Source organism: Lolium rigidum, chromosome 2, assembly GCF_022539505.1.
Source record: "Lolium rigidum isolate FL_2022 chromosome 2, APGP_CSIRO_Lrig_0.1, whole genome shotgun sequence".
Classification (NCBI taxonomy): Eukaryota; Viridiplantae; Streptophyta; class Magnoliopsida; order Poales; family Poaceae; genus Lolium; species Lolium rigidum.
In genome coordinates, this window is record NC_061509.1 from 252,376,535 (window position 1) to 252,391,176 (window position 14,642).

Below are 14,642 nucleotides of genomic sequence, written 5' to 3' on the forward strand. Positions count from 1 at the left end.
GATAGTTTTTGTCCAACGCCTCCAAAGTCAATTTGGAGGGGCTTTAGGGGCTGCGGGTGAAAATGAATATGTAAAAAACAGTGATATGCAACTACATGTACGGCGTAGCCTTGTAGAGTTCGGAAGTATTGTTAATCACCTTCTGGAGGGAGGGATAGCAAACATTACCAGATCAGGATAAAGACCACATGTGAAAGACTGGCAGGCGGCATCTTCAGACGATAAGCCAAAGCACTCTTATCTGCCTTGCTAAGCGTGATTATCACTCTTTACATGGATGGACCAAGTGGCAAGACATCCCACAACAGTAGCAGCAGCATTATTCTGCAGAAAGAGCTCGGCACATTAATTTGGATATTCCTGGCGTGTCCTGGATTTTTATTCCCGTTTGGAGAGACCATGCATGGACCTTTCTCCATCAATAGCAAAGTTCAGCACAGGATCCATTCCATTTGAAGGGCCGTTTCCGCTGCCTGTCCCGAGTCAACAGCCACTTGTCGCAACCTGAGATGCTCGTATGATGCCAGATGTTTGGAGCCTTGGAAGTGGGCATCTGAGCAGTGGTATTTCACTTCTTCCTTGATACGGTGAATAGCTGTGGTCACGCTCCTATTCCTTTGGAATTTATTTTCATCTTGACAACTTCCTGTACATTGGTCACGCTCCTGTATCGTGCTTTTTTTTTTTCCAGCTAAATTCGGCCACGCAAATGTGCAGGTAACAATGTGACACATCAGCTACCGGTACATCAAAATGAATTAGTGCTAGGAGGAACTAGACACTAAATGATATAGTAGAAGCGAGACCTCCGCGTGAGAATTCTAGAAATTCGCTCCTGACAGAATTCGAACTCTGGTCGTTGGGTGTGCCACTGCAACCCCAACCACTGGGCTATGCCCACGTCCTCAGCTACCGGTACATCGGTATACTTGCACTTGCATGACGAAAAAGTGCTCAGCTAAATGCTTAGTGTTAAAGCATCCACCGATCTACTGGACAGGGGGGCATGGAGGATTTTTTGGCGAAACAAGTATGAGCCGACAAAGTTTAAATACATAGAGCAGGTCCGTATACTTGCACTTGAATGACTGAAAGAGACTATGATAATCAAATTATATACTCACACTACAAGTTGAATCAAAGTAAATAGTTCTAAAGATAGTATGAAGATATAAAGACATACCAATTGAAATTCAGATCTGAAAGAAAAAAAAAACGAGAAAATCTAGACTTATTGCCTTGGATTATATCCAAACGTAATAAATTGGCAGATCCCTTCACGAACGATTGATCACATAATGTGATAGACAATGGATCGAGCGAGATATATTTAAGACCCACACTACAAGTTGAATCGCTTGTCTGCTGGTCGCAAGTTCGAATCCCATAAAACACACCTGATTTTACTTCTTTTATCTAGTTTTTTTTTTTTGAGTTTTGACCGTTGCTTCTTAAAACCCAGAGAACTTGCCGGGTTTGGCTTTTTCATATCTAGTTTTCAAAATTACGCATCAAAGTAAGTAGTTCTAAAGGTAGTATGAAGATATAAATATATACCAATTTAAAATTCAGAACTGAAAGAAAAAATGACAAAATCTAGACTTGTTGCCTTGGATTATATCCAAACGTATAATAAATTGATAGATCCCTTCACGAACGGTTGATCACATAATGTTATAAGACAATGAATCCAGCGGGATATATTTAAGACCCACACTATGAGTTGAATCGCTTGTCTGTTGGTCGCAAGTTCGAATCCCATAAAACACACTTGATTTTACTTCTTTTATCCAGTTTTTTTTGGAGTTTTGACCGGTGCTTCTTAAAACCCAGAGAACTTGCCGGTTGGCTTTTCCCTATCTAGTTTTCAAAATTACGCATCAAAGTAAATAGTTCTAAAGATAGTATGAAGATATAAAGACATACTAATTGAAAATTCAGATCTGAAAGAAAAAAATGAGAAAATCTAGACTTATTGCCTTGGATTATATCCAAACATATAATAAATTGACAGATCCATTCACAAACGGTTGATCACATAATGTGATAGATAATGAATCGAGCGAGATATATTTAAGACCCACACTACGAGTTGCAACAAGTTATAACCCACTTTATGTGACCTGAGATCCCATGAAGAGTTGAGAAAAGTCGTTGGCATGTCGAAAGGAGAGTATCCTTATATTAAATTTATTACTTTGTAAAGAAGCAATAGTCTCCTAATCTATATGGCAGGTTGATATTTATCTAAATGGGTAGTAAATTACTTATTTAAGCAAATAGTTTTGATGTAGAGTATTTTTTAAAGAACACACCTATATGATTTTTTGGTTGTTAATTGTTGTAGACTCATGAAGACCTTGGGGTAGCATGACATATAATAACCTACAACCCTCGGGAAGCATGCGTCATTCCAATATCGGCCTAGGCTTCCTGTAAATTTAATGGGCAGAAAACTTATAGTTTTAGACATACTCAGCTATTTAAATTAACAGATGGTGTAGTATGAAGTTTTAAGTTGAAAGTCACATTAACATTCTCTACCATGCACATATATATAAGTAGTTTTCTGGAACAATAATGTTGTGATGTGCCTATAAGACTTCACATGGAAATATTTTATTGCCTAGTGGGCCTTAGCCCCTATGCCAAAAAAATCTGAAATTTCAATATGCCCATTAATGCATGGCAAGGGTGAAACTAAAGTTTATCCCAAAACAAATATGAAAATTGGAGTGATTTATAAGGTAAGCTCTTCCACTCACACTAGGTGAGTGAGAAGGGAAGGAGTTCATGTGCACTCTTCTTTCTTTGCCACCCGCCTAGTCGCAAAACGAGAGCCACGCTCCTATTTCGTGGATTGAGGCGAAGCGAGCCCATACCCATGCATGTTGTTTATATTTTTGTTGTTGCGGAAATTAATAATGTATTAATTTTCAAATCATTAGCGGGCATGTTATCAACCATTTGTTTCTAGATTTTTTTTTGCACTGTGGACCATGTTGACTAGAACATGAGCTGCGCCCCACACCTTACCCGGAGTGCACTCTATAATTAAGCAGGCAAGCACGAAATTCAAGAGGACACACAACAAATTTGGCTACTTGCTTACAAAACCTTGCACATACGCCCATGTATTTTCCATCCAATCTTCAAACATACACCGAAGGCGGGAAAGTATGCCTCCGGAACCTCGCTTCTCGTAGACATGTACAGCCGAGACGCGATCAGATCTTTAGGGTAGCTTTCCACTATGTTGTTGAAGGACTCCTTCCCCAACAACCACTTCTTTGTGGATGTCAACAACTTCTTCGATGACATGCGCATGGATGACAACCTCAACTTGTAAGTTATGCTCCGGCAACATGGTATGTGATCTTGTCTTTTCTCCGTGAGATTTTACTAGAGTTTCTAGTTCCGGTAATGAGAATAGATGTTATAGTTTGTGTAGATGTGATATGTTCTTCTCGTATATTAGCTTGCACGATTAGTTTAATTCATTTTTATGATCATGCTATATTATTTACTCGGATTAAATACTATGATAATCTACTTATATATTCAATATACACCCTAACATGTTTACTCCACGGACCAACGTGGCAGCGACGCAAGAACTTTCCACGAGTTGTGTAACAAGCTATCACGGAAACCCGAAGGACAGGGGAAGGCCAACGCGAATTTTCGAATGGCGCTGTGACCTATTGGTCATAGATCGACCGTCCGTTTCTCATCGTGACACACATATATAGGGCTCAAAAATTTGTAACTTACTGGTAATGATGTCGTTAGAATTGCATTACTAGGTGAGACCGGATTTAGTAGCATAGGATGTACTGCCGGTTAATATATTTTATCATTTTTTATTAATTTCAGATTTACATTGTTAAAAATTATATTTAAATTGGTAGACTTTTAATTAAAAAAAGAATAGTTTTATCCATTTGATTTGTATCGTGATTCGGGTTAGACATAAGTTGCAACATGGCTTGCAGCTAAGATCAAATGATATCATGTAAGTGAGAACGAAGTTACGTTGAAATAGTCACACCCAAAAAAAAAAATCTCTTCCGGACGTCGGAGCCAAATCCTATAAAAACCACCGTAACTTCCACGAACGACATAGCACCACACACACCTCCTGTTTGTGATTCTAGCTAGCTTTCTATGGACAGCAACCCCGTGCGCGAGGCGAGCGCAGCAAGCAACGGCGAGAGCTGGGCAGCAGCTGGACCGCCGGCGATGCATGGTGAGGAGAAGATGGGGAAGGTGAAGAAGGGATGGCTGGCGGTGCGGGTCGACGAGGATCAACGGCGGTTCGTGATCCCCATCGTCTACCTCTACCACCCGCTCTTCCGCCGGCTGCTGGAGGCGGCGAGGGACACGTACGGCTACCACTCGTCCGGTCCCCTCCAGCTGCCCTGCTCCGTCGACGATTTCCTCCGTCTGCGCGCCCTCGTCGAGCGGGACACGCACTCGTCGTCGTCCTCCAGCCACCGCGTGCACGCCGGGCACTTGGCCCCTTGCACCCGCGCTAAAGTCACGTCGTGATCTATCAGGCGAGCTCGACTTTGGCGCGCATGGCGACTGCGAGCACCGGAGGAGCGCGCATGCCCTCACCTAGATACTGCTTGTGGAGAGGAGAGGCTGGTAGGTGATTAGTCGGGACTCTCGGGATACTGTTTATGATTTTGGGCTTATTTTTCTTCTGAATTTTGCACAGTCGTGTGTACGATTAACAACAGACAGATAGATGTATAATTAACAGTTGGATTCACAGTCGCCACAGCAGGGCTTACATACATACATACAAACTTGGTTTGATCATTTACCACCCTTTTGCAAACTTCACGAAGATCGATTGAGTTAGAAATGGAATATTCCATCATGCTTTGCTGTATAGCTCAACTGGTTGGGGAAGTGGATGTACAAACCCAGCACCTGAGTTCAAATCCTCATGGACGCGAATTTAGGTTCCTATTTATACTTGAGGCCCAGGCTAGACCTGGTACTCACGCAATTTATCTTGAGGACTATGCTTTAATCTTAACCAAGATTAAAAAATCTTAGTACTCATGCCAAATGGCTGTGTGCATCCCTGGTTGGTGCAGAGGCCGGGAAGTGAAATTCTCCCCATTTTTACTGGACAATTGAAACAGCTGTGTGCATCCTGGTTATGCAGAGGCTGGATGTAATTGCTTTTCAAAGTAATAAAACATCCTTTATCGAAAAAAATGGCAGGCAGGTCGAGTTGTAGCATGACACAGCACCGTGTATCTAAAGGTATAAATGATGCCCCCCATAGGGGGTCTCACAGCGGTTAAAGAATGTGAGCCGTTCGATCTTTACAGTGGCTGGATCTTGGCCGTCCGTTTGTGGCAACAGCGCACATGCTGGTTGGCTGCCTCGCACGGGCGTTTATTACCGGCTGCCCTTGGCGCTAGAAAAAGCCATGCATTGGCCGTGATCTACCCGCGTCCGGGTGTGTCTGGACCCCATGTTCGGTCGGGTCCACGCGTCAGTTGGTGTGGCTCGTTTTTGGGTTGGGCTCGCGTAGCGCCGCCGACGAAAAGATCTTCTCCGCGCGGGGTAGATTGGTCAAAGCACCACCACCGTCCGCCCTACTCCTCCAATCCCCTCCCCGTCGTCTTCTCCCCATACGCCTCCTTCTCAACCGCCGCCACAGCCGCCCGCGCGGTCGCGCCCGCCTCCCACTCCCTCCCCTCAATCTCATTCTCTCCTTGCTCCTCCGTGGAGGCGACGGCGCTGGCGAAGAACGGTGTGAGCGCGCGGGAGGCGCCGCCCGAATATATGGCACGGTCCTCCTCCCTCTGTGCCGGCGCCGCCGCCGCCCTCGTCTCCTTCCGTGCTCATCTCCGCCTCGCTCTTGCTCTCCTCTCTTCGCGCTGCACCTCCACTCCCGAGCACCGGCACAACGACGTGCTACAGCCAGTGAAGGTTGAGAGGGAGAGGAGGAGCAGAGAAGTAGAAGTGGCGGTTGTCTTATGCGCTATCGTAACCGGCCAAGGCACCTCCGCAACCGTCCTCAACGGCGAGCACAAATCCACCTGCAGGTTCGTCCCTCCCTCCCCCTCTCTCTAATCCCCATAGAACCTTATCTTTTTCATGTTTCTATCTCTCCAATCCACACATATCCTCATTTTTGTTTGTGCCTCAGGTTTCAGTATATCTGTGCCTACAAGGTGCTTGACAAAAAACCTGTAAGTAGGTTCGTCCCTCCCTCCCCCCACTCTCTAATCTCCATAGATCCCTACCCTTTTTTGCATGTTTCTATCGCTCCAGTCCCCACATATTCTCACTTTTGTTTGTGCAGGTTTCAGTTTATCTATGCCTACAAGGTGCTTGGGAAAAAACCTGTAAGTCTGATTTTGCTTTGTTGTTTAGAATTTTATTTTTCCTGAAATTTAGCCCAAGTCTGTAGTAAATCAAGTTGTTGGTATTTTGTTCTGTTTTGTTTTATCATTGAATCTAATTTCGGATTTGTGGCACAACTTTAAGACCTCAGAAGGAGTAGTGGCCGTATGTGCTGCTACTGAAGGTTGGTACTGTCTAATTTCGGATTTGTCTCTTAGTACTGTCTAGACAATCAATTTTTGGATTATGTTCTTATTTTGCAGGGAATAGCTAAATTATTGTTGCTGGCTTTTCCCCAATGTCATGAGCCAAGGTTCTGGGGCTAGATCTCAACTACTTGTCCTGAAATTAAGTCAGACCTACATCATTTAGATCTTGCAATATTTCTGTTCGATTTTTTATTAACAACAGCCTGAACAGTACTCACGCTCCTTATATTTGCTTGCACATGTAAAATACATTTGTGCTTTTCTATATGATGTACATCCAAAAAAATCCTTGGGCAGATTTAAATCCCTGACATCAAATGGCTACATATGATTCATTGTATTGCTGTGACTGATCGATCTAAGAAAAATCCAGATAGGAAATGCATATGGTGAGCTTCACTTTTCATAAAATGCTTCCATCTGATTGTGTGTACATGAAAAAGTATAAAAAGTGTCTTTGATTATGCTGCATGTGAGCATTATTAGATGCTAATTATGTCCACCTTTTCAATGCAAGCCTTAAAAACCATGTAAAGAACGATTCTTTGTTGTGTTGAAAATAGTACCAATGCTAATTTGGTCCTTGTAGCTTGTCAGTAGGGCCTTAATAATGGTTGTGTTTCCTTACCAAGATAAAACATATGATACTTTCTGATAATTTATCGCATTCTATTGCTTAGAATACAACTGAAATTAGCGTCGTGTGTTTCCTCTTACTGGATATTATTTATCTTCAGCTATATTGTACTAAGGCTTAAAGAGAGAGAATGTATTGCTTCATAGAGATAGGCACATCTCCTTCACGGACTTCGATTTGTCTTGCCCGACATTTGCTCACAAGTGGGTAAAAAGACACAAATATCATCTTACAAAAGTTAACTCAATCTTGAAACCTCTTTATGTGCTTGGTAAATTAATTACCTTCATAGGTTATGTGAGGTGAAGTAATTAAATTTTCCTTTTTTTGGTAGGTCTTTCTTCCAGTAGAGATAATAAGAAAAGTAGGAGGAAAAGCAAGAGTTGGCCTTGTTTTTTGCTGAAATGCAAGCATCCAATACATTGTTTGTACGGTGGAGTATACTGCTATGTCTCTTGGTTTTTCTTCATTTAGCAACGTTTTGTTTTTGCCATGTTTTCATGTCCCCCAGTTTCCCATAGTGTAGATAATTTAACTCATATACTGATCGTTGTTGATGGGTGGGTGCTCGTTAAATAGACACATAAGGTGATGCTAATTTAGTCATTTCGTGATTTTAGGTATTCTTCTCTGTTTCCATTGACCCTTAGCTTTACCTCTTCCTTCTCTTGCTTATCGAAAAATATAATGTATGCTTTCCTTTTTATTTTGTGATTTTAGGTATTCTTCTGCTGCTTTGAGATGAGAAGAGATTACGCAGCTCCGAGCAGTCCAATGCTTCTTTTTAATTTGGTATTTCCTTTTTATTTTCCTTCATGTCAAGTAGATCCTCATTGCCATGTATTTCCATATGTGCATTACAAAGTGAGTGATCCTTTTAGTTTCTGTCCTTTCCTTTCATCTCCACTAAATTGGTTTTACTTGTATACCTGGTCTCCTTATTGTTATCAATAAACAAAGGGACAGATAAATGAAAAAATGCTTATAAAAGTGCAGCTTCTGCTTTTTCTACTACACATCGCCTTTCTAACATCTCATAGGTTCTGCTTACAGTTTTCTTGGTCATTCTTGGTCATATAATACATACACATTCGCTAGAACAATAAGTGCACGATGCATACTGTTAATAGTATGTATGTGTGCCGTATAGTGTGTAAAAGGATGGCGAAACAGACCAAAGTGCAGCTTACATCCAGGCTGCACCGTTTCTAGATTTCTAGCTCAACATTATCACCATTAAACCGGAGTAGTTTTCAGATGCTACAGATATATCGTTATATGCTACAAATAATTTAGTTTATGATCAATTTTTATGGATATTCTACAGATATATCATTAACTATAACAACTAGATTACATTGCACCGGATGATGAGTGACTAATCCACATGAATTCAATAAAAAGGGGGTAAGACATAGTTCTTGCAAGTCATTAATTCACTGATATTTCTATTGGCTTTCACATATAAGATGGAGTATTTCCCACTTTATTATCTTAGATAATGGTTTCTATTTTGCATAATGGTGTTTTGCTACCGTAATAAAGCAATGCAACACTAGAGGCTTAATTCTCCCTTTGCACTTTAGTTTAAAGCATTTTGACAGGCAACCAGGAGACCAGCTATTACTTCAAGTTCAAAACATGTGCATAAATACTACAGAAAACATATGAACGCACTACTCGTTTTGCCACTGGTTCTTCGGGAACTAAGCCGCATGTTTCTTCGGGAACTTCAAATTGTTGTTGTTTGGGACTGTGGATGATATCATGTTGTCCCTTTTTGTTTATTCTCTTCCTTTACTCCATAACTTCCGGAAGTAGAAAAGCCACCTGCAGAGCTTCCATTTTGGTTTCTTTGTTCAGGGAAAGGAATGCTTCATTTATTTTAGATAACACATTTTAGAATGTCGCCCTCTTCAGCCTGATTGATTTTTCAGGAGAAGATGCTCTTTTTTTGGCCAATCTTAAGTTTAAATGGTCTGTTACTTTGGTTGTTTTCTTTTCTTCACAAATCCTATGGTTTCCTTCTTTTACAATGTTATTATCTTTAATGCAGATACATTTCTATTCGTATTTGGATAGGTGGTTCGTGCTGCAGCTTACATGTCACTGGGCTTGCAATGCTCAATGGCTTCGAATTATTTTGCTTCAGGTATAACCGGATTGTGATGAGTTTGTTTTCGCCAATGTTTGATCGTACTTTGGCATATATATTTGGAACACCTGCTTGATAGTTAGTATTTCGTGCTACCAGTGAATAAGAGCAAAAACCACTCTTATTTATGAAAAAATTAATTTTAACTCTGTAGTGTCCTCGCTTAGTTTGCAAAACAACAAATTTTTATCTGTTTCAAAAGCATAATTCATCAGCTCTATTTTTCCACACCACGGCCTATACCGTAAGAACACATATAACCAGGATACACAATTTGTTTATATTTAGTGTCTCCCTTAAGTTACGGTCTTTTTGAGTAGCGATTTTATTGTCCAGTAAAGCAAATTATGACTTTAGCTAGGCATTCCCATGCCCCATTTCTTTGTTCACTTGCCATGATTGAGAAGAAAAATGGAAGATATAGTTGGATCTATGTAGGATATTTATGCTGCTTGCATTTTAATATCAAGAGATTATTTGATGTCCTTATTCATGAATGTTAGTTAAGTTGAATCATGCTCCTTCTCTGCTCCTTTGTTAATTCGTAATCACTTGTTCATTTTTTGTCAAGCTGAGTCAACAGGTTGAAGCCTCATACAGGTTGAGATGGATCCAAGATTTCCTTCATGGTACTTTGGTTAGTCATATACAACCTCATATATGTTTTTTTCATATGTCCCAAATATCTCAATCTTCATAATTTTTTACTTAAACAATATAGATGGTTTCACGGTTACTTATAATACAAATAAACTTGTGGTAAAATATTACCACCATACATATTTATTGTTTCCTTAGTGGACAAATATCTGAGCCGTATTGTTTCATGGAAGCACCAGCTACATAAGTTTTCCCCAATTTATTGTAGTATATACTTGTTTCTCTGCCAGCATATTGCATAGCACGGATAAGTTCTGTTTGTATCTTGCTCCACAACTCAAATGTATCGACCTTGTTGTCTGAATTGCTGTCATTTCAGATTTTCAGGTGCAACTATGTATGATTCCATGCAGCGAACAGTGATTGCACCCTCCGGAAGTTGCACATTATTATCAACCACAAGTTGGTCATATTGTTTCCAAATTTTTTGAGTAATTCAAGTTTACCCACATTAAACATGTTGTATCAAAAGCGAGAGTAGCATGTGTGGTTCTATGATAATTTAGGTAGCTCGAAAGAACTAAAGGTTCGTCTTGTGCTAGACTAGCAAGAATGGTCACTTTGAAAATTTGAAAAGGCATAGCAAAAAAATGTTCAGTATAGGGCTTTCTATCAATTTGTAAATTTCATGTCTACATACATAAGCAGGCGTGGTCTTTTGGTTTGAGCAGAGACTGGATACATACCAATAACATTATACCTGTCGGAAGAAAGTGAAGTCAGTCTATAGGTCTCTTCTTTCAATCTTTTATCTAGAATGACACTTAGCACCTAGCGATCTTTAGAGTAAACAGTATATTCCAGAGCATTTCCTGAGGTGGTATTATTTTAACCTTTCATGGGCTGCTCCTTCCATCTCTAGGCGAAATAGTTTCTCTGAAACAAGACCTGTATTGGTTTTACTAAATTTCAGTATTCCGATATGAGAAACTATTTGACGTTGAAAAGGAACTAATCTTCCGACAAGAACAATTATCTCTGCCCCGAACATAACCTATGTCCCATTTGTCACCAAGTATGGCACCAAGTAGACAATCGGTGTTTTGGTACAGCGCTACGCTCTACTTATTAAAATGCTCTCGCTATTGCACATTTACATGTTCTTATTTGTATTGAATTCCTAACAACTGAACTGTATAGTCCTATTAATAATTTTATTCTTCATGTCGACTTGTCCGTGCAATTTACCTCAAGGTGACTTTGTGTGTGGGTGTTGCTAATTTTGCGTGCTATTATTTATTTGCATCAGATTCTAATCTTTATCTCTCTAAAGAGAATTTCATCTTGTTTCTTGTATATGCAGGTTGATTTAAACAAGGTATAATGGTTGGTCAACTCCCTAGATGTATTCTTCCTGCTCAAAGAATTCCATTTGTGTCATCTGTAATTTGTGCCAAAAGAATTAAAGGTGAGTTCTTACTTGGATGATGAATCTTTCCATTTTAACCTTATCTTTCGCTGCCTCATTAGATGCCGCGTTTTAGCCCGAAGTAAAAAAATATCTTGTGGATTCCTTTTTGTTGTTGTTGATACTACTGCTACTTCTACTGCTAAAGATGCTTAGTTATCCACCCAAGAAAGACGATTAATAAAAAACAGTCGGTGATTCACAATAAAGTTACCATAAAACTAATCGACATATCCTTATAATGTATTGGTTTCACCAGATATGCTTGGGCTACTATATGTGTTGGTGTTTTTCTCGGATGTTATGATACTCGTGGGATGTCGTCCAACGAGTTATGATCATGTTTGAAGGGCGAGGACACCTGGAGCATGTGTGGACAAGTTGTCTCCGAGTAACCAATTATGTTGCTATTTTCATAATTTATTTAGCTTTACCAGAAGTTAAAACCAGTGTCGGCATCGAATGTAGTCATCGAGTGCATAGAGGAACAAGTTTTATGCTTTTTATATGAATTTTGATTCCAAAATATAATTAGGGACTGAATGTGACTACTTTTCCTTTCAATAATATGCCGCTATATGTCAGTGTTGTACAGTTTGGGAAAAAAGCTATCATCAAAGCGTAATTGACATGTTTTATGCTGTACATATTTAAATATAATTAGGAACACAATTTGCACCACTTCTCACTTCAGTTTGGATGCACGCCCATGTCTTTATTTGTGCCACCATTGTACTATTAGCTAGAAAGCTTTATTGTTTCTTCAGGTATGGTGTTAAATGATCGTAATTAAGACAGAAAAATAATACTGCGTATCATATTTCTCTGTATTATACATGTTCTTAACTGGTGTTTTTTTACCATCTCCTTTTTTCTTAGACCAATAGTGCTATATTTGTACCTGTTAAAAACTTCATTGATATCTTGCATGAAGGTGAAGCGTATGAGATTAGTGAATTCCTACTGGTGCTACCAAGGTCAATTCTTAGACCGGTTGCAGCAGGGTTTACTATAATTATTGGTGCATCAAGGGTAATTAAATGTTAATATGGCAATCTCGATGATTTCCCTCTTTGGGTGAAATATATTATCTCAATGTGCCAGCTGTGACTTCTGAACGACATTGTGTCTGCTCACCAATCTTTCTGCTTACTTCAATGTGGTCAACGAATTTGAACTCATCATTCATTGGTTATCAATATTGCGCTGCGGCACCAAGCAGGTGACTATGCAAGGAATCTCTTGCTGAATTGATCAACTTTAATCTCTTGCATCTGAGTGTTTGGAAAAACGGCTAGATAAAATGAGGATGAGATCCTATTACCAAGGTTGTATCTATAAAAAATGGTGTACACTCATGTAGTCTAAGGTTGATAATAGCCTATTTAGTGCAGCCATTGTGTTGCTTTTGACACGCGATGTGTTAATATGTTTGTAATTTCGTCTGATCTTCTCTTTGTTTTCTCAGCTTATTATATATGTTATACAAAACTTTCATCAATGCGAAAAGACAAGCTCCACTTCTTAGCATTTCTTTGATTTTCTTCACATTTAAATGGTGTTAATTCATATTTTCATTTGGCATCGGTGCTAACTTTTGGTGTTGCAAGTACAAACGTTTCCTGTGTGCTAACCTGAACAGACAATGCTGCGGCAATGCCCATAGGCATCTTACTATGTGGCTTTTGATTCCTTTCTTACATTTGTTGCTTTTAATAGAACCATAGTGGTAGTTAATGTATTATATCCTTCTATTTCTGTGATGTATTTGCTACTCAGTTCGTGATTTTGTGTGTTATCCTAATTTCATCATCACTTCTGCAAATCCTAAAAAAAATTACCATTGAAACTAAAACCTAATTTCACCTTATTTTTATTGTTGTTATACAAAACATAATTTGGCGTGCATTTTACGGGGTCGTGCGCCAAGGCGCACATTTAAATCTAGTTTCAATTGACTATGGAGGATGTATGGGGTCCTTTGGAATCGCTGGTGCCGCGTTTCTGTCTGCTGGTAGATTGATGTTGTGTCGAGTTTGAGGGGAGTAGGTGAAGAAGAAAGAGGCAGGCAGTATTGGTCTGAGCGTGATCACAGTTTTATCTTAATTTGTTGTGGCTAGCAATGGTTTTGTTAAAGCTATTGTTTTGAGAGCAGGGATTATCTTTAAGGTGAAAACCTATGATCATTGATCGGACGATGACGGCTCTTGCGCATTGTTTCCTTCTTGAAGGCATTGATTTCAGAGAGCCTGGAGAGTTCAGGTGTTGTGTTGGTGGTGGATATATTTTTTGCTGCTAGGGCTGAAATACTGCAATGCGACTTTAGTTTTCTTAGTTTCCTTTTTTTTGGTTGTGTGAACCCGTATCGCCATTAGGGTATTACGTTAAGGTGTAATTGGTACCTCTCGATATTTATATATTACCTTTATCAAAAAAATATCTTGCTTTCTTTTGATTATTCGAAGTTTCGAACACATGTAGTCATCTACTTCACTTTCTTATAAAGACCCAAATGGTGAGCTGAAAAAATGGTATACACGCCACATTACACCACACACACCCCAACAATATATTACATGAATACAGTTTCAGTGGTAGAAGGCTTTTCAAAGTACAGACCATCAGTTTCCCAAATTCTACTTTAATTGTGTGCACAATGACGTACAAAATCTACCCCATACAGAGGGACGACACAACTGATATTCCTGTATATAGAGGGACACATTGCATCGGTCCATTTATCGCTAGGTCGCGTTTTTTTGTGTGTCCTTTCAGCTCGGATCAAAATTTGGCTCCAACCGCAATTCAAAACCAACAGCCATGCCCATGCAAGGGCAAAGGGACATTATTTCCAAACTAGAAAGGGGTTTCGTCAAAGCGATTCTCCTTCCCTGTTGTTATTTTGACATAATAGCTGATTCTTATTGCACGGGCAAAGGAAGACGGTCATGCAACATGCAACATAATTTCTACCAGCCCGTTATGAATCATAAGACGTCCTAACTTTTTATAAATTGGATATATCTAGACACATTTAAGTGTGGCTATTCACTCAGTACGGGAAACATGCTAGGTGCCGATGCCCATCATGCCATCGGCACAACTAGAATTGTCGTTGGCACAACCCTATGCTGACGGTAGCCGTCGGCATCTCGCGGTTGACACTAACGGCCATTTGGCAATTCTAACTATAACTAC

The 14,642-nt window shown here is 39.8% G+C and overlaps 2 protein-coding genes and 2 long non-coding RNA genes across 5 annotated transcripts; all 4 read left to right on the top strand.

Annotated features, from left to right (window-relative positions):
- Window positions 1-4,141: 4,141 nt before the first annotated feature.
- LOC124688553 (auxin-induced protein 15A-like) lies at window positions 4,142-4,786 on the top strand. Its single transcript, XM_047222217.1, has one exon. It carries the CDS (start codon window positions 4,168-4,170, stop codon window positions 4,549-4,551), a length of 384 nt encoding a protein of 127 aa, XP_047078173.1. The 5' UTR covers window positions 4,142-4,167; the 3' UTR covers window positions 4,552-4,786.
- Window positions 4,581-6,911, top strand: LOC124690775. The gene is made up of 6 exons (XM_047224112.1): window positions 4,581-4,650; window positions 5,558-6,074; window positions 6,179-6,229; window positions 6,335-6,377; window positions 6,519-6,559; window positions 6,639-6,911. Exons 1-5 carry the CDS (start codon window positions 4,581-4,583, stop codon window positions 6,555-6,557), a joined length of 720 nt encoding a protein of 239 aa, XP_047080068.1. The 3' UTR covers window positions 6,558-6,559; window positions 6,639-6,911.
- A 521-nt stretch (window positions 6,912-7,432) lies between these two features.
- On the top strand, window positions 7,433-9,329 carry LOC124693276. Its single transcript, XR_006999938.1, has 3 exons — window positions 7,433-8,013; window positions 8,549-8,628; window positions 9,278-9,329. It is a non-coding gene; the product is annotated as an uncharacterized LOC124693276 (long non-coding RNA).
- A 2-nt stretch (window positions 9,330-9,331) lies between these two features.
- On the top strand, window positions 9,332-10,766 carry LOC124693277. 2 transcript variants are annotated; one of them, XR_006999939.1, is made up of 3 exons: window positions 9,332-9,373; window positions 9,960-10,013; window positions 10,356-10,766. It is a non-coding gene; the product is annotated as an uncharacterized LOC124693277 (long non-coding RNA). The 2 variants fall into 2 exon arrangements; XR_006999940.1 differs by having other exon boundaries at window positions 9,336-9,373; window positions 9,948-10,013.
- The last annotated feature ends 3,876 nt before the right edge of the window (window positions 10,767-14,642 follow it).

Excerpts from the sequence above, each read along its gene's own strand:
- LOC124690775 (XM_047224112.1), top strand. The coding sequence starts at position 4,581 with ATGGCGACTGCGAGCACCGGAGGAGCGCGCATGCCCTCACCTAGATAC. Across the intron at positions 6,230-6,334 it reads GACAAAAAACCTGTAAGTAG|GTTTCAGTTTATCTATGCCT; the intron begins GTTCGTCCCTCC and ends TTGTTTGTGCAG. Across the intron at positions 6,378-6,518 it reads AGGTGCTTGGGAAAAAACCT|GACCTCAGAAGGAGTAGTGG; the intron begins GTAAGTCTGATT and ends GCACAACTTTAA.
- LOC124688553 (XM_047222217.1), top strand. The coding sequence starts at position 4,168 with ATGGACAGCAACCCCGTGCGCGAGGCGAGCGCAGCAAGCAACGGCGAG.